This window comes from Bathycoccus prasinos (assembly GCF_002220235.1).
Source record: "Bathycoccus prasinos genomic : Chromosome_1".
NCBI lineage: Eukaryota > Viridiplantae > Chlorophyta > Mamiellophyceae > Mamiellales > Bathycoccaceae > Bathycoccus > Bathycoccus prasinos.
This window is the reverse complement of record NC_024008.1, coordinates 153,579-181,360: the sequence shown is the minus strand read 5'-3', so window position 1 is coordinate 181,360 and position 27,782 is coordinate 153,579. Positions and strand designations below refer to the sequence as shown.

Here is a 27,782-nt window from a genome sequence, read left to right as displayed (position 1 = left end):
ACGTAGCAGCTCTATGAGCACTCGGCAAAAAAGCAGCCTTTTTTGAATTTTTTCCTCTTTTTCAAAATCCGCACAAAACGAAGAAACACGAGAACACGCTTTTCACGCATCTCGTCGCATACATCTCCCGCCCGTTTTATTCCTCGAAGAAGAAGAAGAAAACGAACTCGCGATGATGGTGGATCCATCGCTGCCAGATCCTCCTCCCGCTGATCCGCCAGTATCAGCAGCTAAAGCAAAATCGACTCAAATCTCGCGAAGGGAAGCGCGAACGAAATTGCGAATGATGGAAACCGACATCGAGCTCCACCGGGAAGAGATGCGACAAAGCGGCTCTCGGAAACTCGCCGTGATGGCCGAGAAAGTCGACGAGAATTACCGCCTCGCAAACATCGGAGGCATGAGAACGCGAGAGCAAGAGATGGATTTGAAAAACGTTAGTCGTCTCGCCAGCATCGGGGTAGATATGAGTAAAGATTTGAACCAAAACGGACGAAGTCGATTTACGGTCAGGCAAGTGGTGAACGGATTGACGAGTTTGTTCATGCGAGGGAGAGTTCCAAACGAACAGACGTTAGCCGAAGACGACGCGGAATTCGTCAGCCACGGGGCCATGGATTGGGCAGAGCTGGGAGATTTTGCCAGTAAATATTACTTCGAGGTGGAGACGTTGGATTTTATGTGAGTAGTGTGTTCTCGTTCTTCTTTGTGTCTTCTTTGTCTTCTTCGTTTGCGCGAGATGCGCGTAGTTTCATCGCCTTTCTGTTTGTTCACGCACACGCTCACCTTCTTTCCTTCTTTTAACAACTTAAACACACACACAAACACATGTACTTAAAACAGGAACGGCGTCATGAACACGGAAATTAAAGAACGGAAAATGACCCAACGACAACAAAGAGTCCCTCTCGGCGAGTTGGCGAGACCGGAGGAGTTAGAATCGACGAAGAACGACCACGAAAAGACCACCGCAAAGATTATGCAAAAAATGGTCAAAGAGTTGAACAAGTTTCCTAATAACGAATGCCCAGTCGTCGACTTGGTGTTCAACGGACAATCGTTCGCGCAGTTTATAGAAAACGTCTTCACGTTGTCGTTTCTAGTCTCGCAAGGACAAGTGTCGATTAGAAGCGAGCAAGGCAAACCGTCGATGGTGAGAAGAAATACGAGCGAGGAACAAGAGAAAACGGAGAAAGAGGAAAGAGCGGCGCACGTGATGGCGATAGACGTGCAAGGCTGGAAAGAGTTGTGCAAACAGAGGAAGAATAAACCCGGGATCATGCCGCACAGAAAAGAAGCGACGCAAGAAGAGCTTATGGGAACGGGAAAGCTCGTCTCGCCGACCAAGAATAAAACACCGAAACAAAAACGCGCCGCCGGAAACGACGACGACGACGACGGCGGATTCACGATCCAGTCCATCATCGAAGACGACGACAGGCAGCAGCACCAGCAGCATTCAAAGAAACCGACGACGACTAAAAAAAAGCTCTCGGACCGGACCAACAGCGACGAAGAGCGAGCCGCCTCGTTGGAGCCGCCGGCCAAGAGAAGAAATAGTAAGAAAGCGACGCCGCCAAAGAGATCAAAAGTGAGAACCATCGTCGAAGAATGAGACACAGAATATTAAGAAGAAGAAGAGAGTAGAGAAGAAGAGAGTAGATTTGTAAAATCAGAGACCGAAAAGACATTTTCACGCACAACAACGCAAAAGTACATTGACTTCTTCTTTTCTCTCGTGAGTCAACACACATGATATTTTTCTCTGAATTGCTCACTTTTTTCTCCACGCCTGCTCCTCCTATACATCTACTCCTACTCCAGAACGACTACTCTTACTCCTCAGATCGAGTAAATGCGCGCCGCCGCCTTCGCTTTTTGTCCACAGAAGACGACGGAAACGACGCCTTTTCGCGTCTTTGAACAACGAAGAAGACATCATCAACAACGAATCGGCCGCCACTTTATAACGGAATTTTACCGACGAAAACGACGGCCATCCTCCTCCTTTTCCGCTTTGTCTTCTTCCTCCGAGATGCCAAAAACCACCCCAGAGTCGTTAAAGCGATTACAAAACGGATCCGACGTCCGAGGGGTCGCGTTAGCGGGCGTGGAAAACGAACCGATTACCATCACGCCAGAATCGGTGTTTTGCTTAGGCTGTGCCTTTGTGGATTGGTTGAGAGAGACAGAAAAATGTACCAATAATCCAATGTGTACGGTTGGCATCGGCCGAGACCCGCGATTGTCCGGACCGTCGTTGAAAGATGCGTTCGCGCGTGGCGTACAATTTAAAGGCGGCGTTGCGATTGATTGCGAGTTATCGACGACGCCGGCGTGTTTCTTCGCCACGGTGAGCAACCGCGAACTCGGGCCGGCGTACGAAGGGTGCGTGATGCTCACGGCGAGTCATTTACCGTTTAATAGGAACGGGATTAAGTTTTTTACCAAAGATGGAGGGCTGGATAAGAAAGACGTTGGGTTTATGTGCGAAAGAGCGGCTGAATATATCGCCGAAGCGGAGAAGGAGATGGCGAAAGGCGGAGAGGCGAAGATCGAATCGAGACCGTACATCGACAAATACAGTTCGATTTTGAGAGACAAAATTATCAAAGGGATTAACGATGGGACGAACGAACCGTTAAAAGGGTTTAAGATTGTCGTGGACGCTGGGAACGGAAGCGGTGGGTTTTTCGCGACGAAAGTTTTAGAACCGTTAGGGGCGGACTGTACCGGGTCTCAGTTTTTAGATCCGGACGGGATGTTTCCGAACCACGCGCCGAACCCAGAGGAGAAAGAGGCGATGGAATCCGCGACGAAAGCGGTTTTGGCGAGTAAAGCGGATTTAGGGATTGTTTTCGATACCGACGTCGATCGATCTGCGGTGATTGATTCGTTCGGGAAGGAAATCAACCGGAATAAGTTGATTGCGGTGTTATCGCACATCGCTTTGCAAAAAGAACCGGGAAGCACGATTGTGACGGATTCAGTCACCTCTTCCGGGTTGAAAACATTCATCGAAAGTAAAGGTGGGATACACTTGCGGTACATGCGAGGGTATAAAAACGTAATCAACAAAGGCATCGAGTTGAATTCGAAAGGTATCAACGCGCCTTTAATGATTGAAACTTCCGGCCACGGCGCGATGAAAGAAAACTACAACTTGGACGACGGCGCGTATTTAGCGGTGAAGATAATCATCGAGGCGGTGAAGAGGAAGAATGCAGGCGGTGGTGGTATTGGCGAGATTTTAGAGAGTTTGAAAGAACCGTTGGAGTCCTTGGAGGTTCGATTGAAAATAGCAAACCCAGAGTTTAAAAAAGTTGGTTCAGACGTCATCGAACAGTTTAAGCAAGCGATCGAAAGCGGGTATTTCGAACCGAATTTTGTCTGCGCGAAGGAAAACTTTGAAGGCATCCGAGCCGAAAGTGAAGCCAAAGGGTGGTTCCTCTTGCGTTCGTCGTTACACGACCCGGTGATGGTGTTGAACATTGAAAGCGACGAGGAAGGCGGCGTGAAAAAATACGCCGAGCAAATCGTGAAATGGTTCGAGGAGAAGAAGTTTGCAGACGTCGACGCGTCTGCCATTGCAACGATTTAAAGAAGTGCACCACGTTTGCATATACATTCTACACGTAGGTATAAGAGTACGAGCGCCGCGCGCGAAAGAAGCATAAATGTTGTTGTATTCAACCATTTCAATTTTTTCTTAAAATCAAGACAAGGATTTTATAACAAACTATGAATAATACTTTCCCTAATACTACTGCTTTTAACCAATGGTATCATCGAAAATGTAAAACCAAATGATAATGTTTACCCGCCTCTACCGAACGCCGGTCTCTCCGAGCGGTAGCCTTCGCGGTCCCCGCCTCGGCCGCCGCCTCGGCCGCCGAAGCCGCCTCGGCCGCCGGCGCCGCGGCCGGCGTCGGCGCCCGGTCTTTCCCCAGCCGGTCTCGCGGACTTCTTCAACGTGTCCGGAACGACGTCCGGCCCTAAGTTCAGGTACTCTCTCAAGTACTCGATGCCTTCGTTGGTCAAGTAATAGTAATAGTACTGCCACGAGAAGATTTCCTTGACGTACTCTTTACTCTTGAACGATTGCATGAGCTTGATGACTTGCAAATTCGGCACCGGAATGTCCGGGTGTTGCGGCAAAGAGTAATCTTTCTTCGCGTAGACGACGCCCTCTGTTTAAACATCGCAGAAAGAGATTAAGAGAGAACGAGAGCAAAAGTCAGCAAACATCATCAAAGAGAGAGAGAGAGTTATAATAAAAGGTTTATTGGAATTTTGATCCATTTTAGGGCCAAAGTTGATGAGTGATGAGAGAGAGATATATGTTACCTTTAAAGAGGTACTTGTACACCTCGTTTCTGTTCGCTTTGGAAATTAACATATTTGTTCTTCTTCTTCTACGTTTTTGTTCAACAAGACTTCTTCTTATTAAAGCGTGTGTAAAGTCTCTATGCCTTTTAGCGAACGAAGGCTGGCGTTGTGTTTTGTGGAGGAGATGATGTCTGAGAGGCGAGAAGGAGGGTTTTTGAGCGCTTCTGTGTTTTAGGGTTTATATGCAACCCTAAATACTAAAGCAAAGAAAATTCAAAAAGTTTGAGAAAGCGCAGCACAAAAAGAAGAGAGAGAGAGAGAGAGAGAGACGAGATGATGGACGACGGAGCGTTCGAGGACGAGGAGGAGGAATTCGACGACGACGACGAGAGATACGTACCAACACTCCAACAGACGTTATCAAAACTTCGCTCGCGACGAGATGCCGCGCGAGAAAACAAGCACGGGTTGAGATCTTCCGCGCTCTTTTTCGCGGAAAATTGTTGCGTCATGAGCAGCGCGTTAGTCAAGTTCGTCGTGAAGAAGAAGAAGAAGAAAAAGATGAAGATGAAGAACGAAGATGAAGAAGAAACGCACGATTTTGCGACGACGACTTTGACGACGTTCGAACGGGAAAAGAAATCGGACGTGTACGCGTTCGCGTCCATTCTCCACGAGGACGGGCAACACGCGCGAGCGATGGAAATCATGAAGAAGAAGAAAGGAGAAAGAGGAGGAAACAAAGAAGAGGAAAACTATTTAGACGAGTTCGGAGAGATGAGCGTGTTAGCCAGTCGGTGCTTGTATAAATCGAGGAAATTCGAGGAGTGCTTGAAAATGTGCGAGTTGGACGGTTTGGTGGATTTCGGAGGGCAGTCGTCGAATCACGCGTTTACCGGGGACGTGGTCGGAGCGAACCACGTGGGGACGCCCTCGGTGTATAATAATAACAACAGCGTTCTTAACGGAGACGACGAGGATGGCAGAGATTTAGTGGCGATGAAACAGGACGACGGACTGGACCAGTTAAGAGCTATATCGGCACACGTTCGCGGGAAGGTGCACGACCAGTTGGACGCTCGAAACGCGAGCGCGAGATGGTTCCAAATCTCTCTCATCTTAGATCCGATGTTGTACGATAGTTACGAAGCGTTGACGAAATCGCACGCGCTGCCGATGAGGAAAGAGAAAGAGGTGGTGCAGAGTTTGCGATTCGAGGAAGGGGACGAGTGGATGCGAGCGATGTACGACGCGATTGCGGGACGGTTCGAAGAGGACGATTTTGGCGCGGCGCTGAGAGATTCGACGAATACTTTTTCTACGAGAGGAGGAGGAGGAAGAAGAGGAGATAGGCTCAGAAGCGCAGCGACGCCGCCAGTGAAAGGAAGTCCGGCAAAGACGCTTTCGCCGTCCAGGAGGAGCCCGAGGAAGAAGACGCAGATGCAATCGCAACAACACAATCAATCGACGCCGGTCTCGGGAGTCACGACGGGGACGACGACGTCCTTTTCCTCTCCAGAGCTCGAAATCTTGCGTGACGCGCCTTTTCTGCGTGCGAAACGCGCCGAATGGCTTTACAACAGAGGCGAAACGCGCAAGTGTTTCGAAGAGATGCAAAGAATAGCCGCTAAATCGTCCGCGCCGTCGAGATTCGACGTGGAATCGTTGCCGGCGTACCTCGCCTCGGCGGTGGATTTGAAGAAATCGAACGATTTGTACAAGATTGCGCACGATTTAACCGCTTTGTATCCCAAACACGCGATTTCTTGGTACGCGGTCGGATGTTATTACCTCGTCGCGAAGCGATTCGACGACGCGAGACGGTATTTCGGGAAATCGACAGTTGCAGACCAAGCGTTCGCGCCGGCGTGGATCGCGTTCGGCCACGCTTTCGCCATGCAAGACGAATCCGACCAAGCCGTCGCGGCGTATCGAACTGCCTCGAGATTGTTTCCAGGTATGCACGTTCCCGTTTTGTGCGCCGGGATGGAATACAGTCGCGGTTCGAACAACGCTTCCTTTGCGCGAAGCTTCTTCGAAAAAGCGGCGGAATTGAATCCGACGGACGCTTTGGTCCAAAACGAGTTGGGCGTTTCCGCGTACAAACGAAAAGAATATTTAGAAGCCGAGCAGTTTTTGAGAGACGCGCTGTGGCTAGCCACTGGAGGAGGATCTAGCACGAGCATTAGCACGAGTCCGTCGCCGCAACATGCCACGGTCAAATCGGAAGAACACGACGTCGTCGCGTTAGCCTCTCGATTGAGCTCGCAAAAGTTGGAGCGTTGGGAGCCGTGCGTCGTGAATCTGGCGCATTGTTTGCGAAAACTGAAACGATTCGAAGAATCCATCGCGTGTTACGAACAAGCCATCGCGTTGCGGCCGAATATCTCGTCCACGCACAGCGCGCTAGGTTTCGCGTACCAAATGAAAGCGAATTTTCTGGACGTGACGAGTTTAGAAAACGCGGTGGCGAGTTACCACAAAGCGCTGGGTTTAAACCCATTGTGCGAGTTCTCTCAAGAAATGTTAGAGTTGTGTTTGATCGATATCGCTGCGGTAAAATTACCTCGATACGTGCCGCACGATGAGTACGACGATAACCCGATCGATTTGAGAGATTTGAATAACAGGGAAGGAGGATTCGAAATGTACGATCAAGACGAGGACGACGAGGAGATGGAGGAATAAACAACAGTAGTAGCATTTCAAAGAAAAACGAGTAGTAGGTGTATTATTAGTATCTGAGTACCTCCAGGTACCTGGTACCTTGGTTAGTATTAATTGTCTTTCTCCCTTCCTATCTCTCACACACACACGTTTATCATAATCAGTCCTCGCTCGTCACAAGTCACAAGAGAAGTCGTTTAAAATATTATAAGATGTTCTCAATCCACATTCTTTTCAACAACGGTGCCATGACTAAAGCGATGACGCTCATCAACTTGATCAAGATGTTCAAACTCGGCCCGCTGGTATCTTTGAACGGGTCACCAACCGTATCGCCAACTACTGCCGCTTTATGGCACTCCGAGCCTTTCCCGCCGTGCGCGCCCGCCTCGACGTACTTTTTGCAGTTGTCCCACGCGCCGCCGGCGTTGGCCATCATAATCGCCATCGTCGATCCAGAGACGATACTTCCCGTCAAAACGCCCGCCAACGCTTCCGGTCCCATAAAAATACCAACCATGATTGGCACAATCACCGCCATCACGCCCGGAGCGACCATTTCTTTCAAACTCGCTCTCGTCGCGATGTCGACGCACGCGGCGTAATCCGGTTTCACCAAACCTTCCAAGATGCCGTTGCGGAACTGTCTTCGAACTTCTTCGATGATCGACCCCGCGGATCGACCGACCGCTAACATGGTGAACCCAGAAAATACGAACGGCAAGACCCCGCCGATTAACAAACCTGGCATGACTTTCGCGTTGGCGATGATATCGACGGACAAATCCGTGCCTTTCACCGAAACGGCTTTTTGAAATGCCGTCAACAACGCCAAAGAAGTCAACACCGCGGACCCAATGGCAAACCCTTTACCAGTTGCCGCGGTGGTGTTTCCTAAACCATCTAAAGCGTCCGTTCGGTCTCTGATTTCAGGCGGCATCTCCGCCATTTCCGCGATGCCGCCGGCGTTATCCGCCACCGGTCCGTACGCGTCCGTGGCTAACGTGACGCCCAGCGTGGACAACATCCCAACCGCGGCAATCGCGACGCCAAACACACCCGTCAAGGACATAGAAACAACAATCGCTATCACAATAATCACAATCGGCGGCGCCGTGGAAAACATACCGACGGCCAAACCTTGAATCAAAACCGTCGCGGGCCCCGTCTCCGCCGCCGCGGCGATACTTCTCGTCGGCCAAAACGCGTGCGACGTGGAATACTCCGTCGCAGCGCCAATCAAAACACCCGACAACAGCCCAGTGAAAACGGTAAAATAGACTTTCAAAGGCGTCGCGATCCCAATCGCCGGAATCACGAACCCGCAGAACATCAACACGCACAAACTCGCGGAAATCGTTCCGTTGCGCATCGCCGTCAATAACTGCTCTTGGCTCGCGCCTTCTTGCGTTCTCACGAACAACGTACCAATAATCGCGCAGAAAATGCCCCCACCGGCGATATAAAACGGCAACGCAACCCCTCGTTGGCCGTGAATTTCTAACCCTAACGTTGCCGCGGCGATGATCGACCCGACGTACGACTCGAACAGATCCGCGCCCATACCGGCGACGTCCCCGACGTTATCCCCGACGTTATCCGCAATCGTCGCCGGGTTTCTGGGATCGTCTTCCGGAATCCCCGCTTCCACTTTACCAACTAAATCCGCCCCAACGTCGGCGGCTTTCGTATAAATCCCCCCGCCGACTCTCGCGAACAGCGCGATTGAACTCGCGCCGAACCCAAACCCAGCCAAAGTCGTCAACGCCTCTTGCGCGCTATTCTGCGTGTATTCGAAGAAAATAAACGCCACAGCTAACCCCAAAATACCAAAAGAGACCACTAACATCCCCATAACCGTCCCGGTGTTAAACGCCACCCGCAACGCCGGATCCAATCCGTGCACCGCCGCCGCCGCCGTTCTCACGTTCCCTCGAACGGCGATGCTCATCCCCATCCACCCCGTCGCCGCGCTCAACCCAGCTCCAAAAACAAAGCACACCCCCGTTGCAAACGAAATCCCCACCGAGACGAACAAAAACGTCACCGCGCAAAACACCGACAGCCATTTATACTCCGTCGCGAGAAACGCTCTCGATCCTTCCTGAATAGCCGAAGCGATCTCTTGCATTCGCGCGTTCCCCGCCGGTTGCGCGAGCACAGACTTCGCCAACTGAATCGCATACACCAACGCGCAAATACCCGCGAGTGCGCTGAACGTGCACGCCCACGCCGCGACGTTTTCTTGCGGCATTAAATTAAAACTATTATTATTATTATTATTCGTACTGCTCTCTTCTTCTTCTTTCGACTGCATGGAGACGATTTGCGCGACCGTCACGATTCCCCAAATCACAGACAAACCGGTCAGACCGCCTCGGCCGGAAAGTTGCGTCACTTCTTTGCTTATCGTTTCCAACGCGTTGCCTTTGCCGATCACGCCGGAGTTGGACGCCACCATCACCATTTTTTTCGCGCGTCTCTTCTTTATCTCTTCTGTTTCTTCTTCTTTGTCTTCTTCTTTGACGAGTTATATCAGATATACTAAAGATTATGTTCTGTTCTTTCTCAAAGAGGAGCCATTTTTGGCCGCAAAATTAAAAAAAGCACAAAAAAATATCCTGAACTCTTCTGTCTGCTTTTTTTTCCTGTTTCATGCTTTTTCCTCCTGTTTTTTTTGCTTTTTTTTGGCTTCTCTTTCTCTTCTTGCTTTTTCGCTTTCTGCAAAAAAACGTTCTTCTCAGAGTTGCTATTCGCTCTTGTGTGTTGTTGCGACACACAAAATCACATCACAGAAGAAGAAGAACATCATGCCTCCTCCTCCTCCTCCTCCCACCTTTAGGAGTGAAAAAGTGGTGACCACGATCAACGCGGCGACTCAGGCGACGCACACGAAGTTCGTGTCGCCTCAATCGACGCCTAAGGGGAGGAGGGAAAAGAAAAATGATGACGATGAGACGCCAGAGCCACCAGGTGTTGATGATGATGATATGAACGACGACGTGGAAATGATGACGATGAAAGAGACGGAAGAAACGGAGCAAAAGGAGGAAAAGAAGAGGAGAGAGGGAGAGGCAGTGACGTCGTCGTCGTCGAAATTTGGTCATCAGCATCATCATCCTCAGGAAAAAGCAGCAGAGAACAACGACGACGATTCCAACGAAAACGTTCAAATCCACGCGCGGTTGATGGAAATGTTAAAACATTACGTGAAAATAGGCCAAGCATCGGGCGTTCCGGGGAAAGACGTTCCGGTGGATTTAATCGCCAAAGCGTTCGTGAGTTTAGGGAAAGCGATTGGTAACGAGGAGAGCGACGACGTCGTCCTCGACCGTCGGAAAATTTTAGACCGAGAGATGGCGAAGTACGAGCAAGACGTGGTGCGGAAGTTGAAACACGCGGAACGAGCGGCGGAGAGAGAAATCACGACGTACGAAAAAGAGTTGGCGCGTTTAGAGAAGAAGTTTATGGAGACGGAAGAGGAGGTGAAAAGTTTGAAATCAGAGGTGAAAGCGTTGAGAGAGGATGGGAAATCGGAAGTTCGCAGAGAAAAATTGAGAGCGGAGATTGGCGAATTGCCGGAGAAGAAAGTCTCGGAGCGGACGTTGAAAGCGCTGGAAGAGGAAATCGCGCGGTTAGAAAAAGAAAACCTAGACGAGGAAAAAGAAACGAACGAAGCGCTGGCGGCTTTAGAAACCGCGCTCGCGAGCATCACGAAACTCCCGGGAGAAATCGAAGACGTCGTCGTCGTCGAAGCCGTCGTCGAGAATACGAATAAAAACGCCAACAATACTCACCAAAGCGGCGCCGGGACGACGACGATTCAGACGACGAGAGAAGAGCGAGAACAAAAAGAAGACGCACCGATGCTCATCCAAGACGCCGCCGAGGACGGCGAGATTGTATAACATAAGGGCAACAAAGAGAGAGAAAGAGAGAGTTTCTGTAGGAATAGCAGCACGTGTAGACGTATTTAGAACTCTGTACTTTAAAAAAGGAAAAATTCTTTCGCTCGTTTTCTCAATCTCACTCGCTTTTTTCGCTTCAAGGATTGAACGCGAGGAGGAAGGAAATTGATGGCTGTCATTCACTCCTAGTATGGTGAGATGGTTTTTTAGCTCCTCGAGAAATTAAGATTAAAAACGAAAAGAATATCCAATCGTCACTCACGCGCGCTTTGTTTCTTCCCTATACACGCACGCGCACACACACGCGCGAGAAACGAGAGACGAGAGAGCACTCACTCCTCGGTTGCGTGACAAAAGTCGTCGTTCTCTTCTTTGAAATTTGATTTTTTTTAAAGAAGAACTTTTCTTGTTGGTGGGTTTTGATGCCATTGCAAGGAGGCGCAAACTCTTCTTCTGTAGTTCTGGAAGAAATCATGGGGTCTTTACTCATCATCACTCCGGCGATTTTCGGCTTAATCTTTGCGTTTTTTATGTACAAGAAGATCAACAGGATACAGTTGTACCGAGCCACGCGAGGGCAGGACGACGATGACTTGTTGATGCGACGAATGGAATCAGTCGGGGATGAACTCGAATCCGGTGCCAATGGCGGGGATCAATATCGCAAGTTGAGGCAGATTTACCGGGATATTCAAGAAGGGGCGAAAGCGTTTTTGGCCGCTGAATATCGCATGTGCGTGTACTTCTTGGCCGCTATGGGCGTGTTCATTTCCATTTTTGTCTCCAGAACGGACGATGGATGGGACTTCAAAGTTGGCTCCCTCACGGCGTTCGCGTTTGTGGTCGGCGGCGTCACGAGTATGGTTTCCGGCTACATCGGCATGATGATCGCGGTCTTTTCCAACGCTCGATGCACGATGAGTGCGGCGAAAGATAACAACAGCGAAGCGTGGAAAGAATCGTTCAATTGCGCCTTTAGAGGTGGGGCAGTTATGGGTTTCGCGTTATCCGGTTTGGGATTGTTGGTGATGTACTTCATCATGATTTGCTACTCCGGCGCGTTTAGCATTCAAGGCGGCGAAGCGGTCAAACTCTTCGAGTGCATCGCCGGTTTCGGTTTGGGTGGATCATCCATTGCCATGTTCGGAAGAGTTGGCGGTGGGATTTACACCAAAGCTGCGGATGTTGGCGCGGATTTAGCCGGGAAAGTTGTCGCGGGTATCCCGGAGGACGATCCCAGAAATCCGGCGACGATTGCCGATAACGTTGGCGATAACGTCGGTGACGTTGCCGGTATGGGTTCTGATTTGTTTGGTTCTTTCGCGGAAGCGACGTGCGCTGCTTTAGTCATCGGTGCGGAATCTGTGGATTTAGTTTCCGCTGGTTGGGATACGTTGATGTTTCCGTTGTACATCTCGTCCATCGGCATCTTGGCGTGCGCCGCGGTGTCTTTTATCGCTACGGATTTAGACCCGGTCAGAAACGAAGCGAGCGTGGAACAAGTGTTGAAGAAACAGTTGACATTTTCCACGCTTGCGATGACGATTTGCGTGTACCCGTTGTGCCGCATCTTCATGCCGCAAGAATTTTACTTGGGCGGTAGAACCTTTGCCGTGGCGTGCGTGGATGGCGTCGTCTCTTCCAAGTGCGTCACGAATGGTCCGCACGCCGCGTTTGCGTGCATCGCCGCTGGTCTTTGGGGTGGTTTGATAATTGGCTTTGTCACTGAATACTACACGTCGCACTCGTACGCTCCGGTAAGAGAAGTCGCGAGATCGACGGAAACCGGCGCCGCGACGAACATCATCTACGGCTTAGCGTTGGGTTATAAATCGTGCGTGATTCCAATCACCATGCTTGCGCTCTGCGTGTTCATCGCCTTTTCTATGGCAGACATGTTTGGCGTCGCTTTGTGCGCGTTGGGTATGTTAGGTACGTTGCCAACCTGCTTGGCGATTGACGTGTACGGTCCGATTTGTGACAACGCCGGTGGCATCGCCGAAATGGCGGAACTTCCGGAATCGGTCAGGGACAAGACAGACGCGTTAGATGCGGCCGGTAACACGACCGCAGCGATCGGTAAGGGGTTCGCAATTGGCTCCGCGGCGTTGGTATCGTTGGCTTTGACGGCGGCGTTCGTCACGCGATCGAAAGTTCTCGAAAACGGCGTCAACATGCTCAACCCGGTGGTCTTTGCGTTCTTGCTCATCGGAAGTATGCTTCCGTATTGGTTCTCTGCGATGACCATGAAGTCGGTCGGTATTGCTGCCATGGAAATGGTGAAGGAAGTCAAGAGACAGTTCGATACCATCCCGGGTTTACTCGAAGGTGCCCCAGGTCACGCGCCGCCGGATCACGCCAGATGCATCAAAATCTCCACGGACGCGAGTTTAAGAGAAATGATTCCGCCGGCATGCCTCGTCATGGCCGCGCCGATCATCACGGGCACCTTGTTTGGCGTCGAAGCCGTCGTCGGTTTACTCGCCGGTGGGTTAGCATCCGGCGTGCAGCTCGCCATCTCCGCCTCGAACACGGGCGGTGCCTGGGATAACGCCAAGAAGTACGTCGAAAAGGGTGGCTTGTACATTGACGTGCCGAAGCGTTCGCGCGCGAGAGACGATCCAGAGGACGGACCGTTTACGGGAGAGATTTTAAGAAACATGGACGGGTCCATGATTATGATTTCGGAAAGACAGAAGAAAGGGTCGGAGTGCCATAAAGCCGCGGTTGTTGGTGATACCGTCGGCGATCCGTTGAAGGATACCAGCGGACCGGCGTTGAATATTTTGATGAAATTGATGGCGATTTTGAGTCTCGTGTTTTGCGACTTTTTCATGTCCATCAACAACGGCACTGGATGGTTTGCGATCCCGAGAGCGACGATTGGAGCCGCCTCGAGTTTCTAATTGAAAAAGAACGAGAATAATAAGAAAGAGGATATTAATAATTAAAGTGAACTACAGAATATATATTCAACAACGCATTGATCGCTCTATTTCAATTCGATATCTTCTCCTGAAATTTTAAACTCATCCGGTCGCATTTTCACAAAGTCCTTGAACTTCATCGCTATCGACTGCGGCTTTTTCACCTTCCCAGCCAAGGCGGCCATCTTTGTCTTCCCGTGCGCTTTCAAGTACTTGATCAAATCGATGGTGTATTGTTCGGCGTTTTTCTTCGTCGCAGTTTCTGGCGTTTTCTCTTCTTTCTTCTCTTCCTCCTCTTCCAAAGATGAAGAAGACGAGCTGCCGCTGCTACTGCTACTACTAGAAGACTCATCTTTTTCTTCTTCTTCTGATGATGATGATGATGATGATGATGACTCGTCCGAAGACGCTTCTTTCTTTGGTTTTTCTAAGATTTCCTTTCGCGTAGAAGCCGGCGATTTCACTTTTTTCTGGCTGGTGCCCTTGACTGGCTCTTCTGATTCCGACTCAGATGATTCGTCTTCGCTGTCGGATTCAGATTCTGGTTCGCTCTTCTCATCTGCTTTTCTCTTTTTTGATGCCGTGCTTCCTGGAGTCGCCGCCGCAGGTTTCTTCGCCGTGCCTTGAATATCTTCTTCTTCCGATTCCGATTCCGATTCCGACGAAACCGGATCAGCAAACTCTTTCTTGAGCTGCGTCTGGATTTTCTTCTTGAGCTCCTCGTCTCCTTCCTCCTCGTCGTCGGATTCAGATTTAGATTCTGATGATGATGAGGAAGAAGAAGAAGAAGAATCTTCATCTTCATCTTCATTGTCATCACTATCACTATCACTAGATTCTGAAGCGGATTCTCGAAGCATTTCTTCCTCCGTAACTTTCGCCAACGCCTCGTCGAACATTCTTTCTTCCTCCGAATCGCTTTGAAAGAGTTCGGCGTCTTTAGGCAAATTCTTCGGATCGAAGCGCTTGTCGTATTCGTACTCTCCTTCTGATGATTCCGATGATTCTTCTTCTTCTCTTTCTTCTTCGCTTTCATCGGACGACGACGACTCCTCGTCTTCGTCGTCGTCATCGTCTTCCTCGGCATCATCATCATCATCATCACTTCCTTTGTCTCCGTGCTCCAAAACGGCTTCCTCCGTTAACTTTTCAATCTCATCGTCGCTCATTTCTACGAAATCCTCCTCTCCGTCGCTTAAATCTTCGTCCGTCTCTTCGTCTTCGCTCGCGAAATCCGCGTCCTCTTCCTCGCTATCGCTCGACGACGTATCCATCATCGCTCTCTCCGCCGCCATATCTTCAAACAGCTCGTCCTCCATCTCCTCGTCTTCGTACTCCTCCATCTCTTTCTCGAGATTGTTCCCTCTCACTCGTCCGTCCATTCTCCACCCGGTCACGTGCGCGTCCACGTTCCCGCTGTTCTTCATTATGAACGTATCCGAGAGCACGACGTCCAACGAAAACTGTTCCGTTTTCCCTCGTCGTAACGTCGCCAGGAAAATCTCCTTCGCGCCGTTCACGCCGACGTCTTCCACGACCGAAAGAATCGCGTGATGATTTTTTTTTGTCTCCTCCTCGGAAGTACTGCTCCCTAACGCGACTAAGGATAAACTCACGTGTTCCTCGTCGTCCTCGTCGATATCCACCCGGACTGATTTTCCAGCCTCGATGATGGTGCCCCAGAATTCGAGCTGCTCCGATGTCGCCATTTTAGATTTAGAGTTGTTGTTGTTTCTCTCGGCAGATTATAGGAGTAGTATTGGTGGCAGAGAAAACACAAAGAAAGCGCTTTATTATTCGTTTCTTTCTTTCTCTCCTTCTCTCCGCTCTGTTTGTTTGAGTCGCTTCTTCTTTCGATGAAGACACTACTCTTTATAAAGATTATAAAAGAATGCGATGATTTTTTATGACGGCGGAAAGAGGCAGAGAGAGGGACACTCTCGAATCTTCAGAAAATTTTTGGAACCTCCTCAAATTATCCTTCGTCGAAACAAAACAAAAAAAATTTATCACCAGTCACAAAAAAAAGCGAGAGAGAGAGAGAGAGCAAAAGCAACCCCCACCAAAAAAAAACAAAAAAAACAAAAAAAAACAAAAAAAGCTGCTTGATGCACAAAAATCTCTTTTCCTCCTCCTCAAAAAATTCTCTCTCTCTTCTTTCCTTGCGCGGCCCTTATAGAAACTAATAATGGGCCGCTTCTTCTTCGGGGGGCGAAACAACGCGGAGAAGATGATGAACAACAACAAAAACAAAGAAGTGATCAACGAACACTCCGGATTACTCTTAAACCGAGATCAGAGACCCGTCGGAGGAAGATTAGAGTACGTGGATTTGAATACGACGAAGAACGATGGGAAAATCAAGCCCCCGCGGTATACCAAAGTTGGGAATTTCGTGTTGCATCATCACGTTGCAAAAGAAGACCTCCTCGGGGCGAAGAAATCCGAAAGGAGCGCGAGTCAAAGCGAAATGAATAATGCTACTCGCAGGAGTGGTTATCCCGCGATGATGAAAGCATCCGCGGTCGTGGTTATGAGTTTGTGCTTCTTTTTGGTCGTCGCTGCCGGTGGGACGAAATACGTGCTCAGGAGCAGCAGTAACAACGCTTTGAACGCGAACACAAACGGTGAAAGTTCTTGGACGAGAAGTGCGTCCGTGCCTTCTTCTTCTTCTCGCTCTGCGTCGTCGTTTTCACCCTCGTATTCGTCGTCGAAAAACAACAAAAACATGAACGCGTTGATTGGTTTGCGCGAAGAGCCTTTCATCGACGCCAACGAGAAGTCGATCGTATTGAAATTGAATTCTTCACTGCTCGCCTTCATATTTCCGCGTCTTTGTTCGTGCCTTCATCGATGGAGAGTAGTGGTGGTAGTGGGAGTAGTAGTAGTAGTAGTAGTAGTAGTAGTAGTAACACGAACGATAAAAAAGCGTACGTGTTTCCACCGGCGTTGTCGAAACCGGACAAGAACTTTGGATGGAGCTCGGAGGGCGAATTGGGCGCCAAACTCGTCTCGCAAAAAGGCGAGAGCGTCGCCAGAGCGGCGTTTACCGCGCACAGACGAACGTTCATTACCGATAGCGACTTGACTGCGATCAAACGGTCCGGATTAACGCACGTTCGAGTTCCGATAACCTGGGCCATGTTTGCCGAGGATGAAGAGTTTGAAAGAGGAGAAGAGCTCGTCGTCGTGGATCCGATGTATCGAGATCGGATGTTCATTCAAGCCTCGAGAGAAGATTTACGGGAAATGGTGAAAAAAGTGAAGACGAATGATTTACGAGTCGTGTTGGCGCTGAAAGGTATGCCGGGTGGCGCGAGTAACGACGAAGGCGACGGCGCGTGGCCACACGAAGCGTCGTTTTTTAGAGAGTTTTCGAAGGTTTTAAGCGCCGAGGAGACACAAGAAGAAGAAGAAGAAGAGAGGAGGAAGAGCAGCAACGAAAACACCAACAGAAAGTTGTTGTTCGGTGGTGCGTCCTCCGGCTCGTCGTCGTCGTCAAATATGGGTAGCACTGACGGCGGGAACAAGAAACTCGTCAAGGCAAAAACAGTCGCGAAAACTGGCGAGACGGCGACGGCGAATTTCTTAAACTGGCTCGCCAATCTCGACGACGATTTGAAATCAACCGTCGTCGGCGTATCCTTAATCGACGCACCAACCGCAAAGGATCCGAAGCAAAGAGCAGCGGCGCTGACGTGGCTCGAACGAACGTCGCAGATGTACCGTGACATTATCGTCGACCCAATCGTAGAAGCGCGGGGCGCGGTCAACAAAAGCGGCAAGAACAACAAAAAGCAAGAGAAAGGCGAAGAAGCCTCCTTGCCGTTCTTACACGTGACCATGTCGCCGACGATGGGCATCGACGTCGACGAGATGGCAAAATGGATGCGAAAAACTTTCACGACGGACGAACGATCCACGTGGGCGGCTTTGGACGTGCAACACGCGTTCCCGAGAGGCGTCGGCGCGTGCGTCGGCGGCCCGTCGCGAGGGTGCGCGTTTAGTTGCAGCGATTCCGTGGAGCAGGTCGCTCGATCTATCGGCGACGCGAGTGATAGTTTCGCGAGAGAGTTGAGATCTGCGGCAAGCGAGCACGGCGTCCCGCACGTCGCCGTGAGTGAGTGGTCGTTGAGCGCGGACGAGGAAGGTCAATGTCCAAACGCCGGTCAGTTTTTGGACGCGGCGTTTTCGCAGCAAGTGCGAGCGCACAGAGCGTCGAACGTTCGCGGATACTTTTGGCGATGGAAGAGCGCGTTCGATAACATTGAAAACGAAAACGAGTCCATGTCCAACCAAATGAGTCGAAAGAAACAACCGAGTTCGAACTCTTTGAGAGAATATCTATCCAATCGAGGAGGTAAGTCTGGAATCGTCGGCGATACCGCGAACGACGGCAAAAATGGCGGCAAAGTGTCCACCGCGGGTTGGATGGACGAAGGTGGCGTCGCGCGCGACGATAAGTTCGACCGATTCAAACCAAAAGATAAATCGATTCCCTACGATTACAAAACGCCGGAAGAGTTTGACGACGAGATGCAAATGAACACCATCGCGGACGATTGGTCGAGTCGAATGACCAACGCCATCGCCGAAGCGAAAGGCACCGGGAACTCGAACATAATGGATTTACTCGCCGAGGAAGACGAAGGATTAGGCACGAGCGAACAAGACATAGAGATGGCGTTGTTGAACCCAGATGCGGACGTGTCCGTGAAAACTCTCAAAGGATTCGAGTCTGAGTCCGAAAAACGGAAGGAGCTCATTGACTCTATGAAAGCGTTTGGCGAATCCGCCTCTCGATTCGATAGTTTGACGAGTAAAAAAGGCGGGTCGTCCGTGGTAGATGACAACGATGAGATTTTCAATGAAAACGGCGACGCGTTAAAGCGATCCATGAATCCGTTTGCAAAACCGTCCAAGCTTATCGAAAAACAGTTTTCCTCGAATAGCTATTCCGGCGATGAGGATTTGATCAACCCAGACTTTCGCGCGAAGAAAGACTTGGGTTTGAACGAACTCATCGACGGCGACGACGGGTTACAAAAATTGGACGAAGAACTTCAAGAATCCATCGTCGACGGGTTAGCGCAAGATGCAAACTACCAACTTCGCAACGCCGCTGCAAAACTCGTCAACTCCGACTCGGAGACTTTCGCGACCGACGACGACGAGTTTAACCGTTTGTTGACTGAATCCGAAACGCCGGTCATGTCCATGCCGAAATCTCAAGAAGAACGCGAGGCTGAGTTGTTGTCCAAGAAGTGGGATTCGTTTCCCGAAAAAGACGGCAAAAAGCCCGCGTTGACGATTTTAGAGGACGGTTTTGATCCGTTATCGATGAGTAACGATAAGAAACTGGACCAAGTCATCGGGGACGAGGCGAAAGATCGAGACGTTGAGGAGGTGACGAAAAAAGTCGAAGACCGCGCCGCCGCCTCGGTCGAAGGCGCGGAATTGGAAAAGACCATTGAGAAGAATTTGGCCAACATGAGCAAAGAAGATTTGTTGAAACTCGCGGAGCAGGCAAAGCTTGGAAAGATTACTCTCGCAACAAACTTAGCGCGACGATGAAAGAAATACTATTTATTAGCAGACGTTTGACTACCGCAGAATGTAAAACAAGATTGTACTACCAAATCTAATATCTCGCACCATTCAACACTTCCACGTTCGCGTTTACCCTTTCCATAACGCTCGGTGGCATGTTCACAAACATTTCCACTCCGTTCTCTCCGGCTGGCATTCCCGGTTCAGTCGGTCTCGACGTGTTGATTTGCACGATATCGTTCAACTCCGGCGGCAAGGCCAACTCCGGCGTCCCCGATCCGAAATCTAACTCGTACAACTTTTTATAGATCTCCACCAAATTGTTACACCAGCACATCTCACCGCTCATAAACGCTAAGCAGTCCCAATCGTACGCGTTTACGCCGGCTCGAAACGCGCTTTCCGTCAACATCAAATATTTCGATCGATCTTTCAACATTTTACGCAAACCGGGTTTGATCAAATCGCGGGCTTTCGCGATATCGTCGCCGCACTCGCCGATTTTCAAAGCACCCGTTTTCACACCAACGCACGCGTTCCCGAAATACATCGGCGGTAAGCCTTTGGACCCACCTCTGGCGGATACCACCGTCACATGTTGGAAATCGCTCCCAGTTGGTAAACCTGAGAGTTTAGAGAGCTGTAACCACGCGTGCGCGCTCAACGCTTCGTTCTCGTTGCTCGCGTTCGACGCGGATTTAATCTTGTCGATGTTCTCTTTCGATATCTTAATCATGGATCGATTCCCGGCTGGAAACCTCAAGAAATCTGGTGCTAACGCTCTCCCGGCTTTGACTGCGTTCACCAACGTATCCACCGACCCGGCGCCGACGAATTGTTCTTCCTCCAACATCCGTTCAATCTCCTCTTTCTTTTCAAATTCACTCGTCGGTAACAAACTCCTATCGAATATGGGATCTCCGAGTGGATTCCCGTTTAAATTCCCTTTCGCAATCTCCGCCCACGTGATTAAAAACTCCACGAATCCTTGACCGTCGCTCACGGCGTGCGACATGCACACGCCCAACACCGATCCGCCATTATTCGGCAAATTCGTAATCTTCACCGTAAACGCCGGCGCGTCGCCGAGCATCAATTCAATCCAAGGCGCGAAATCTAAAAACCTCCGACTTTCGCTCGCGAAATCCTGCGGTAAATCGTCGATCGTCCTCGCGCCTCCATCTTCGAAAGGTTCGTTCACCACTCGAAACGGCACTCCGGAGTTGGTCAATCGTACGCCTTTATTCCTAAACCCCGGCGTTTGTAAATCCAACCGTCCGGCTAACATCGGATACTTCTCCAACGCCTTCTCCAGCGCTCGCTTCATCATCCCACAATCGAGCGGATTTCGGTAATAACTCACCACTTGCATGACAAACGGTACTTCGCCGACGTCGTACCCGCTCAAAGGGATCAACTTTGCTACTTTTAGAGGCACATTTTGGTCTTCGTTTGGCACGCGCACCATCTCGTTTACGAGCACTGATTCTTTCCTTCGTTTCCCGTCGACGAAATATCTCGCCGGGAGGAGTACCCCTCGGGCGACCGCTCGAGCCTGAGGGATTTCGATTAATTTCGTGAACGCGCCCGCGTTTTGTATCAGGACGACTCGTGACTTCTTACTCCGTCCTCGTCTGCGTCTGTTTTTGTGTCCTCCTCGTTCTCCTCCTCCTCCTCCTCCTCGTCGTTTGCATCGTTCGGTTGACGATATCCGCGGCGAAGATATCGTCGTTGCAAAACCGGACGAGGACGAGGACGTAAACGACGACGAGACAACTCTTCTCGCGTTCTCGTCTTCGGCAAGAAAACTGCGACGACCACCAAAACCTCCGCTCGAACGACCAGACGACATCGTGGTCAAAGCTCCGCTACGAAGAGCGCGCATCGCGTTACCCCGCCGCGCGAAAGAGAGACTTTGTACTTGTGATGAGATTTCCAAATCCTTTGTCCAATTTCTTCACAATGCAACACGCGGAATTGTTCGACCACCAAAAAGACAGACGGGAGGAAAAAGAAGAGAGCGCAACTTTTTGTTCCTCCGTCTCTCTTTCTACTCGTCGCTTTTGAGGATGAGTGTAAAGACAGAACTCGCGTACTTACGAGATACGTACGCGTTTAAAACATCATCATCATCCGACGACGACGTTTCGACAGTTTTGGATGTCTTAAAGACGACAAAGATAAACGAAGACGACGACGACGAGAGGTGGTATTCCTACGGTTACGAAATTGTTCTGGATAGAACGATCGCGTACCCAGCCGGTGGCGGCCAACCCTCGGATGTGGGGACGATTTCGATCGATACGAATACGCGTCGTTGGATGTTTGATTTCGAGGAGGTACGAATGGACAAAGAGACCAAACAGGTGCTGCACCGCGGAACGTTTCGAAGAAGAAGGAACGAAGAAGAAGAAAATGATGACGACGTTTTTGACGTGGACGAAATGAAAGGGAAACCGTGTTCGATTGAAATAGACGAAAATGTTCGCATGGCGCACGCGAAAATGCACACCGCGGGGCACTTGTTAGACGTCGCGGTGGCGCTTATTCCCGGATTGGAGAAACTCGTCGCGACGAAAGGGAGTCACGGCGTCGCCGACGCGTACGTGGAGTATAAAGGCAACGCGAGGACGTTTTCCGGCATCGAAGACGACGACGAGAAGCTGATACGACTGATAAACGAACATCTGGAGAAGTTAATCGAACAGAACGACGTCGTCAAAGCGGAATACTTAGCGTACGAGGACGCGAAACGAGCGTGCGGAGGGTCTTTGCCGAGTTACGTCTCGCCGGATGCGGAAGAGTCTCCGCGCGTCGTCACCGTGGCCGGGTGTGGATGTCCGTGCGGAGGGACGCACGTGAAAAGCTCGAAAGAGTTGAAGCGAGTCACCGCGGTTGGGTTTAGAGTGAAAAAAGGCCAGACCAGGATTCGTTACGAAGTAGATATTTGACATAGTGGTACTTGAGTAGATATAATAGTACCTAGGTAGTTTAGTATATACTAGTAGTACGTACTAGTAGAGTAGTAGGGTACCTGGTACAATATAGTACGGTAGGGTACCTAGGTACGTTGCGTAGGTATGCGGTATTTTATATATCTGCTCATAGAGACTTTATAACACGGCCAAAGGGTGATCAAAAATTTTGAGGTCCTTTTTTAGAGAGAAAAGGAAGAAAAAGAAAAAAAACATCGTCCACATTCGCGCGCTCTCGTTACTCTCTACTCTCAAAATCACTTTACTAAAATAGAATACCATACTAAGAGTCACAGGAATAACAACGCAACAAAAACAAAAACAACAACTGGAGGAAAGAGTCGCTCTCTGATAAGAGCCTTTCTTCCATTTGTTGTCTTTTTCTTCTCTAATCTTACCTCTTACTAATAATACACGTTATTAAGAAGAAGAAGAAGAAACGAATCATTAATAACATTTTAGAATCAATGGAAGCGCCGTCGGAGGACGATTTGGACGTGGAGGCGAACGCGGACAGCACGGGCGGCTACACGTTCGTGTTGGAGAAAGCCACGTTGGAGACGGCGAAAATCGGCAAAGGGTACGCGCTTTTAAACTGCGACGACCACGCGAATTTCATCAAACGTCACGGGAAACAACCGGGAGATTATCGACCGGATATATGCCACCAAGCGCTTCTGGCGATACTCGATTCGCCTCTGAACAAAGCCGGGAAAGTGCGAGCGGTGTACGTGAACACGCAGAAAAACGTGCTGATAAAAATCAGTCCGCACACGAGAATACCGCGAACGTTTAAACGATTTTGCGGTTTGTTCGTGCAATTGTTGCAAAAGCTCTCCGTGCGCGCGTCGAATGGTCCAGATAAGCTGTTAAAAGTCGTCAAGCAACCGGTGACGAAATACTTCGCCGCCGGCGCTCGAAGAGTGGGATTTAGTTTTAGCGCGCCCGAGGTGAAACGGATGCGAGAGTTCGTCGCGAACGATTTGAAGGAAGATAAAGAATCGGTCGTGTTTTGCGTCGGCGCCATGGCGCACGGGAAAGTAGACGTCAGTTGGACGGATGATTTCATATCGGTTTCGCAGTATCCGTTGAGCGCGGCGTGTTGCATCGGGAGGATTTGCAACGCGTTGGAGTTGAAGCACGATATCGTTTAATTTTTGTAAAGAGAAGAATTGAGATCATCTTCTGAGTAGCAGTACACGCACAAACAGAGAGAGAGAGAGAGAGAGAGAGAGAGAGTTCATTTGTATTGGATTTGTGCGATACTAATATATAGCGTAGTCAGCAGCAAAAGTTTAATAAAAAAAGAGAGGCAAGGCAAACCAAAGAATGGAATAAGTCACAAACACAAGGCAAAAAAGGGCAGACTTTTGTGACTTTTGGGCTTGCAAAAATCCTCATTCATTTCTCGAAGGTGCGCGTTTGGAAAGACACGCACGAACAACGATAGATAGATCCCTCTTCTCGTTTTTTTTAAAGTTTGAATAGTAATTCCATTTTCGAGGCGCATTGCGGATCGTTTGAATTGATCGAGGTGATTTCGCATCTTCCTCGCGCGCGACGCGTTTCGCATTGTCAAATTTGTCCTTTGACGGCTTTCTCCGCTTTTTTTTTATTCCTTTAAACCAATCGCGCGAAAATCTAACCGCTTTTCTTCTCTCTCTTCTCTCCAGGCTTTAAGTTTCGTGTATAAATCACAAACGTCACGCAAGATGGCGCGTTCGAAGAAAGATACTTCAGCCGAGGTAGGATTTATGTGTTCGCGTGTGGGCGTTTGAGTGCGATTTCCGCGCGTTTTTTTTTCAATCGCGGTGGTGGTTGTTATCCGTCTCGAACTTTTCGGGGGCGACGTTTGGTTCCGTCGTTCCGCACTTTTTCCAATTAAAAAACCAAATTGACCTCGACGGGTCTTTTTTCTCTCTTTCTTTCGTCCTCGTCCAACTCGTAACTCACTCAAAACGCGACTCTAAAACATCATCGCTCTTTAACAACAGGATGAGCGCAAAGCGAATTTGCGTAAAGATATCGATTTTGTCGAGCACACGTGGCCGGCAGAAAAGCTCTACTCGCACTTTGGGTGCACCCTGGAGAAAGGTTTATCGAGCGAACAGGTTTTAATCAACCGCGGTAAATATGGCGAGAACCGATTGACTCCGCCGGCGTTGACGCCGTGGTACATTCAGTTTTTGCTGCAGTTCGCCAACTTTTTCGCCGCTTTGTTGTTAGCCGGTGGCACCTTGTGTTTCATCGGCTATGGCATCGATACGGAGAAGGATCAAACCAACTTGTTTTTGGGCATCGTCTTGTACGCCGTCGTAACTATTACGGCGACTTTCTCGTACTTGCAAGAGGCCAAGTCGGAGAAGATCATGGAAGGGTTCAAGAACATGATTCCAAAGAAGTGCAAGTGCATTCGCGACGGTAAGAACACCGTCGTTGATGCGTGGGAGTTGGTTCCGGGAGACGTCGTCGATTTGCTCGACGGCGACCAGGTGCCGGCGGATATTCGCGTCATGTCGGCAAACGAATTGAAGGTGGACAATTCTTCTTTGACTGGTGAATCCGAACCACAAGATCGCTCGACGGATTTGGCCAAGGACTCGCAAGGTAACTTGGTCATGCAACCGTTGGAAGCGAGCAACTTGTGCTTTTATACCACGATTATCAACTCCGGTTCCGGGAGAGGCATCGTTATTGGATCCGGTGACCGCACGGTCATGGGTCAAATCGCTGGTTTGGCCACGGAAACGTCCAACGAAGCGTCGCCGATTAACGTTGAAATCTCCAAGTTCATTCAGTTGATTTCCGCCGTCGCCATTACCTTGGGCGTCGTGTTTTTCATCATCGGTTTAACCAACGGGACGGACATTATCCAAAATGTTGTGTTTATGATTGGTATCATCGTTGCGAACGTGCCGGAAGGTTTGTTGGCGACCGTTACCGTGTCTCTCGCGTTGACCGCGAAACGTATGCACACGAAGAACGTTTTGGTGAAGAACTTGGAAGCGGTTGAAACTTTGGGTTCGACCACTATCATCGCCTCGGATAAGACTGGTACTTTGACGCAAAACAGAATGACTGTTATGCACGTATGGGTCGATAACGAAACGTATTTGTGTCCAGCCGGGAAGAACATTCCGGATTTGGCGGTTTTGTCGCAAACTCCTGCGGATGAACCGTACTACGACGCAAGCTCCCCGGGCTTCAAACGATTGTTGCAAGTCGCGACGTTGTGTAACAACGCCGAGTTTTTGACTAAAAACGACGACGGCTCGTACATGGACTTGAAGGCGGAAATGAACAACCCGAACTTCAACATCTTGAAGCAAGCCGCAACTGGTGACGCTTCCGAGCAAGGCTTGTTGAAGCTCGTGCAACCGTTGAATGATGCGTTGGAAACCAGAGCCGCGTGCCCAAAGATTTTCGAAATCAAGTTCAACTCCACGAACAAGTGGCAATTGTCCATTCACTCTCAAGGTGCCGGCAGACCGCCGTTACTCGTCTTGAAGGGTGCTCCGGAGAGAGTGCTCGGCATGTGCAAATCGTACTTTGCCAAGGGCGAAGTGAAGGAAATCAACGCGTCGTACAACAAGACGTACACGGAAGCGTACGAAGGTTTGGGCGGCCGCGGTGAACGCGTGTTGGGATTTGCCTACAAAGAGTTGACCGGAATGAAGGACGATTTTAAGTTTTCCAACAAGCCGGCTCCGAACTTTACCATGAACGATTTGACTTTTGTTGGTTTAATCTCATTGATTGATCCTCCGAGAGAAGGCGTCCCTGAAGCCGTCATCAAGTGCAACCGCGCTCGCGTGAAGGTGTACATGGTGACCGGCGATCACCCGATTACCGCAGCGGCTATTGCGAAGCAAGTCAACATTATTTCGCAAGAGAACATCGACAGTGGCGATGCCATCGTCGTTAAGGGCGATACTATTCGTGAGTGGACGGAAATCGCCGACCCCGTTGAACAACAAAAGAAGTGGGACGCAGCGCTCGATCACAAACAAATCGTCTGGGCGAGAGTGTCTCCGGCGCACAAGTTGTTGATCGTTGAGAACTGTCAGCGCAGAGGTGAAATCGTTGCCGTCACTGGTGATGGTGTGAATGATGCGCCGGCGTTGAAGAAGGGTGATATTGGTGTTGCCATGGGTATCGCCGGTAAAGACGTTTCCAAGGAAGCGGCTGATATGATTTTGATGGACGATAACTTTGCGTCCATCGTCAACGGCGTCGAAGAAGGGCGATTGATCTTTGATAACTTGAAGAAGTCCATCGCGTACACTTTGTCGTCGAACATTCCGGAAATTGCGCCGTTTTTGATTTACATCACGGCGAAATTGCCGTTGCCGTTGTCAACGGTTTTGATTCTCTGTATCGATCTTGGTACGGATATGGTCCCTGCCATCTCTCTCGCTTACGAGACCAAGGAGGCAGATATCATGGACCGCCCGCCGAGAAATGCGCAAACTGATCGTTTGGTCAACTTCCGTTTGATTTCGTTCGCGTACTTGCAAATCGGTATGATCCAAGCCTTAGCCGGCTTCTTCGTCTACATCATCGTCCTCAACGATTACGGCTATGCGCCGAACATCTTGATGGGCAACGGTTTGGAATGGTTCAAGCACTCCGTCATGTGTACCATCAACGGCGACGGGAGTCCGAAAGAGTGCGGTTTCGGTTGCGAAGGTGAGGATTGGGAGAGAGGTTACTGCGAAGGCGGTTGCCAAGTTCCCGTCACCAGTGAGGTCGATCCGTTCATCGAGTTCACCTCTGCTGGTTTCAGAGGTGACGGTGAATACACTTGCAACAGAGCGTGCTCGAACTACGCCAGTATTCCTTCGGATAAACTTACTGACGCGGAAAAGGCGCGGTTTGATACGCTTTGCGCGATTGACAGCACGTGGGGCTTTGCCGATCGTGGTTTCGCGGATAAGGAGGCTATCGCTCCGGCGGGTGCCATGTATTTCTGGAACGGCCAGCCACAACCCTTACCGAACAAGAACTACCAAAGTTCTGCTTTGGAATACGCGCAATGCGCGTACTTCATCTCCATCATCATCGTCCAATGGGCCGATTTGTTGATTTGCAAGACGAGAAAGCTTTCTCTCTTCCAGCAAGGCTTACAAAACGATTTCATGAACTTTGGTTTGTTGTTTGAAACCGTCCTCGGGGCGACTTTGGTATACACTCCAGCCTTGAACACTGTCTTTGGTACTCGACCGTTGCACATCTTGCACTGGTTTCCGGCCGTTCCGTGGTCTATGTTCATCTTCACCTACGATGAGATGAGAAAGGCGATCATGAGACAAAATCCGGACGGCTGGTTGAATTCGTACACGTACTGGTAAAAGCGACTCCGCGGAGATGAAGGAATCGTTTTATCGCAAACGGTGATAAACGAGAACACACAGAAGAAAAACAAT

At 49.9% G+C, this 27,782-nt stretch overlaps 13 protein-coding genes across 13 annotated transcripts; 9 read left to right on the top strand and 4 right to left on the bottom strand.

Annotated features, from left to right (window-relative positions):
* Positions 1 to 172: 172 nt before the first annotated feature.
* On the top strand, positions 173 to 1,615 carry Bathy01g00940 (predicted protein; the record flags this gene model as incomplete). The annotated part of the gene is made up of 2 exons (XM_007515611.1): positions 173 to 681; positions 844 to 1,615. 2 exons carry the CDS (start codon positions 173 to 175, stop codon positions 1,613 to 1,615), a joined length of 1,281 nt encoding a protein of 426 aa, XP_007515673.1.
* A 240-nt stretch (positions 1,616 to 1,855) lies between these two features.
* On the top strand, positions 1,856 to 3,601 carry Bathy01g00930 (phosphoglucomutase/phosphomannomutase family protein; the record flags this gene model as incomplete). The annotated part of the gene is made up of 1 exon (XM_007515554.1): positions 1,856 to 3,601. The coding sequence occupies one exon, from the start codon at positions 1,856 to 1,858 to the stop codon at positions 3,599 to 3,601; it is 1,746 nt and encodes a 581-aa protein (XP_007515616.1).
* Positions 3,602 to 3,816: 215 nt separating this feature from the next.
* Positions 3,817 to 4,399, bottom strand: Bathy01g00920 (predicted protein; the record flags this gene model as incomplete). Its single annotated transcript, XM_007515256.1, has 2 exons — positions 3,817 to 4,190; positions 4,348 to 4,399. The coding sequence occupies 2 exons, from the start codon at positions 4,397 to 4,399 to the stop codon at positions 3,817 to 3,819; spliced, it is 426 nt and encodes a 141-aa protein (XP_007515318.1).
* A 266-nt stretch (positions 4,400 to 4,665) lies between these two features.
* Positions 4,666 to 7,017, top strand: Bathy01g00910 (predicted protein; the record flags this gene model as incomplete). The annotated part of the gene is made up of 1 exon (XM_007515385.1): positions 4,666 to 7,017. The coding sequence occupies one exon, from the start codon at positions 4,666 to 4,668 to the stop codon at positions 7,015 to 7,017; it is 2,352 nt and encodes a 783-aa protein (XP_007515447.1).
* A 184-nt stretch (positions 7,018 to 7,201) lies between these two features.
* Bathy01g00900 (V-type H(+)-translocating pyrophosphatase) lies at positions 7,202 to 9,463 on the bottom strand (the record flags this gene model as incomplete). The annotated part of the gene is made up of 1 exon (XM_007515397.1): positions 7,202 to 9,463. One exon carries the CDS (start codon positions 9,461 to 9,463, stop codon positions 7,202 to 7,204), a length of 2,262 nt encoding a protein of 753 aa, XP_007515459.1.
* Positions 9,464 to 9,806: 343 nt separating this feature from the next.
* Bathy01g00890 (unknown protein) lies at positions 9,807 to 10,904 on the top strand (the record flags this gene model as incomplete). The annotated part of the gene is made up of 1 exon (XM_007515057.1): positions 9,807 to 10,904. The coding sequence occupies one exon, from the start codon at positions 9,807 to 9,809 to the stop codon at positions 10,902 to 10,904; it is 1,098 nt and encodes a 365-aa protein (XP_007515119.1).
* A 473-nt stretch (positions 10,905 to 11,377) lies between these two features.
* On the top strand, positions 11,378 to 13,810 carry Bathy01g00880 (vacuolar proton-inorganic pyrophosphatase; the record flags this gene model as incomplete). Its single annotated transcript, XM_007515669.1, has 1 exon — positions 11,378 to 13,810. One exon carries the CDS (start codon positions 11,378 to 11,380, stop codon positions 13,808 to 13,810), a length of 2,433 nt encoding a protein of 810 aa, XP_007515731.1.
* Positions 13,811 to 13,896: 86 nt separating this feature from the next.
* Positions 13,897 to 15,540, bottom strand: Bathy01g00870 (unnamed protein product; the record flags this gene model as incomplete). Its single annotated transcript, XM_007515505.1, has 1 exon — positions 13,897 to 15,540. The coding sequence occupies one exon, from the start codon at positions 15,538 to 15,540 to the stop codon at positions 13,897 to 13,899; it is 1,644 nt and encodes a 547-aa protein (XP_007515567.1).
* A 1,144-nt stretch (positions 15,541 to 16,684) lies between these two features.
* Bathy01g00860 (predicted protein) lies at positions 16,685 to 19,405 on the top strand (the record flags this gene model as incomplete). Its single annotated transcript, XM_007515049.1, has 1 exon — positions 16,685 to 19,405. The coding sequence occupies one exon, from the start codon at positions 16,685 to 16,687 to the stop codon at positions 19,403 to 19,405; it is 2,721 nt and encodes a 906-aa protein (XP_007515111.1).
* Positions 19,406 to 19,472: 67 nt separating this feature from the next.
* On the bottom strand, positions 19,473 to 21,233 carry Bathy01g00850 (predicted protein; the record flags this gene model as incomplete). The annotated part of the gene is made up of 1 exon (XM_007515146.1): positions 19,473 to 21,233. The coding sequence occupies one exon, from the start codon at positions 21,231 to 21,233 to the stop codon at positions 19,473 to 19,475; it is 1,761 nt and encodes a 586-aa protein (XP_007515208.1).
* Positions 21,234 to 21,450: 217 nt separating this feature from the next.
* Positions 21,451 to 22,332, top strand: Bathy01g00840 (predicted protein; the record flags this gene model as incomplete). Its single annotated transcript, XM_007515263.1, has 1 exon — positions 21,451 to 22,332. The coding sequence occupies one exon, from the start codon at positions 21,451 to 21,453 to the stop codon at positions 22,330 to 22,332; it is 882 nt and encodes a 293-aa protein (XP_007515325.1).
* Positions 22,333 to 22,823: 491 nt separating this feature from the next.
* On the top strand, positions 22,824 to 23,510 carry Bathy01g00830 (predicted protein; the record flags this gene model as incomplete). The annotated part of the gene is made up of 1 exon (XM_007515718.1): positions 22,824 to 23,510. The coding sequence occupies one exon, from the start codon at positions 22,824 to 22,826 to the stop codon at positions 23,508 to 23,510; it is 687 nt and encodes a 228-aa protein (XP_007515780.1).
* A 558-nt stretch (positions 23,511 to 24,068) lies between these two features.
* On the top strand, positions 24,069 to 27,707 carry Bathy01g00820 (unnamed protein product; the record flags this gene model as incomplete). Its single annotated transcript, XM_007515581.1, has 2 exons — positions 24,069 to 24,101; positions 24,351 to 27,707. The coding sequence occupies 2 exons, from the start codon at positions 24,069 to 24,071 to the stop codon at positions 27,705 to 27,707; spliced, it is 3,390 nt and encodes a 1,129-aa protein (XP_007515643.1).
* Positions 27,708 to 27,782: the final 75 nt, after the last annotated feature.